The following is a 1725-nucleotide window of genomic DNA, read 5'->3' on the forward strand; positions in this document are numbered from 1 at the left end:
AGTTTTGTTCAGTACTTTTCATGTAGAGTATCTAATGTATAACTCTATATTGTCCTCCAACGTAGAAATCGATTATACCCAAGTCACAAAAAGATAAAGTCCATTGGATACTATTTAGTGAGAAATCAAAACATGTTCACTGATGCATCTTCACAAAAAAGAGTTTATCTAGTTTTTGGTGGAGCCTCAAGTAAAGATTAGAAAGCATCAAGCTTGCATCCTATCATTTCGCTTAAGTAACTAAAATTCCCGTTAATTTCAATACAACTTGTCGATGATTTTACGAATAATAGAAGACATTTTGGCAACATTATTGTTATAGAAAGTGACAGGCGACTTTTGTATCGGACCATGCTTTTTCCATTCATCTTCGCACTCGCGCACAAAGACCGAGCCACCCGTTGCTAGTGAGCCAGCCTTGTATGCGTACACTTTATTTTTTTTTGCTAATTCTAAAGCGTCTTGGACGTGATTGGACGCATACCCGTAGTTTCTCTCACAGATAAGAGATTCGTTCTTTCCCAATTGGACCACTAAACTTTGGGCGAACTCTGTTGAGTTCTTTGACTGCGTTGGTTATTTGGATTTTGCTTTGGTAAAGCTGATGATAAAAAGTCTCTATCAGAAATCAGAAAAAACATATATTTTTGTAAAGTGAAAGAATAATACCAATCAAAGTTTCTTAATCGCCGTCTTTGTTCTTTATATTAGTATTTAGATGCCCTTAATGAGGTTAGATTTTTCCATTAAACTACATCACTTAGATTTTAACTACATCACTTCAGTAGTTATTCTTTGTAAATATGTGGGACATTCAGAAACCTCTTGGAATTTTTAAGATTTGGTATTCGACATAAGAGGACCTGCTTTACAATTCTTTTTTTTTGGTAAAGACCTGCTTTACAAACTTATAAATTGATTAACGTTTATAGAAATATTAAGATGATATTAATTTGATGAATAATTTAAGATTAATATATGTCTATTTATCTATATTTTTATATGTATGTATATACAGTAGTATATACCAGCAACAGAGCAGATAATCCCTGTCTTAAAATTTAATATTTACGATTTGTTCCCTTCTTGACTGCTTTTAGTATTTTCTGTGTTCTCTCGATCTAGTTATTCAAATTTATTTTATCAAATGTAAACTAATGATGAATGTTACGATTACTTTTCCAATACTAGCTATATGTTTTATTAGAGAAGTAACTAATACACGATGATCAAAGTAATTACAATATAAATTAAGTAACGTTACCGCAATTAAAAGTACGTCGTAGAGGTCGCGTGCGGCTACTATACGTTTATCAGTTCCAATGTATTTCAAACAGAAATCTACATCAGCTGTTTCTTTGCAAAAAGTGTTTACATCGTTCATTTTCATTGCGTTTGCGGCTGGAAACACAAGAATCAAAAATAATAACAACGAAAAAAGAAAAGTTATGTGTTTTATGAACATTGTTGTGGCCATATTGAAAGGCAAAGGTGTTTTGTATTTGTTTTTTGGTGATACATGTTTCAAACATCTTATTTATAATGATATTGAAAGCTTTTTTTTTTTTTTGTGTGTGGACTAACGTCAGAAATTAGGGAAATTCATGGCTTTGAAATTGGAACATATTAAAGTAGTAATAATAGTAAATAAAAAAATTAATGGCAATAAATGTTTGGAATAACGACAGAATAGTAAATACGAAAGAAAAAAACAAAACAAAACTA

At 31.1% G+C, this 1725-nt stretch overlaps 1 protein-coding gene across 1 annotated transcript; it reads right to left on the reverse strand.

Moving 5' to 3' along the window:
• Window positions 1–258: 258 nt before the first annotated feature.
• On the reverse strand, window positions 259–1477 carry LOC18027360 (pectinesterase inhibitor 5). Its single transcript, XM_024161109.1, is given in 3 exon segments — window positions 259–501; window positions 503–601; window positions 1265–1477. Coding segments are annotated over 3 exon segments (555 nt in total).
• Between the last annotated feature and the right edge of the window lie 248 nt (window positions 1478–1725).

Source organism: Eutrema salsugineum, unplaced genomic scaffold (genome assembly GCF_000478725.1).
Source record: "Eutrema salsugineum unplaced genomic scaffold, Eutsalg1_0 scaffold_10, whole genome shotgun sequence".
Taxonomy (NCBI): Eukaryota; Viridiplantae; Streptophyta; class Magnoliopsida; order Brassicales; family Brassicaceae; genus Eutrema; species Eutrema salsugineum.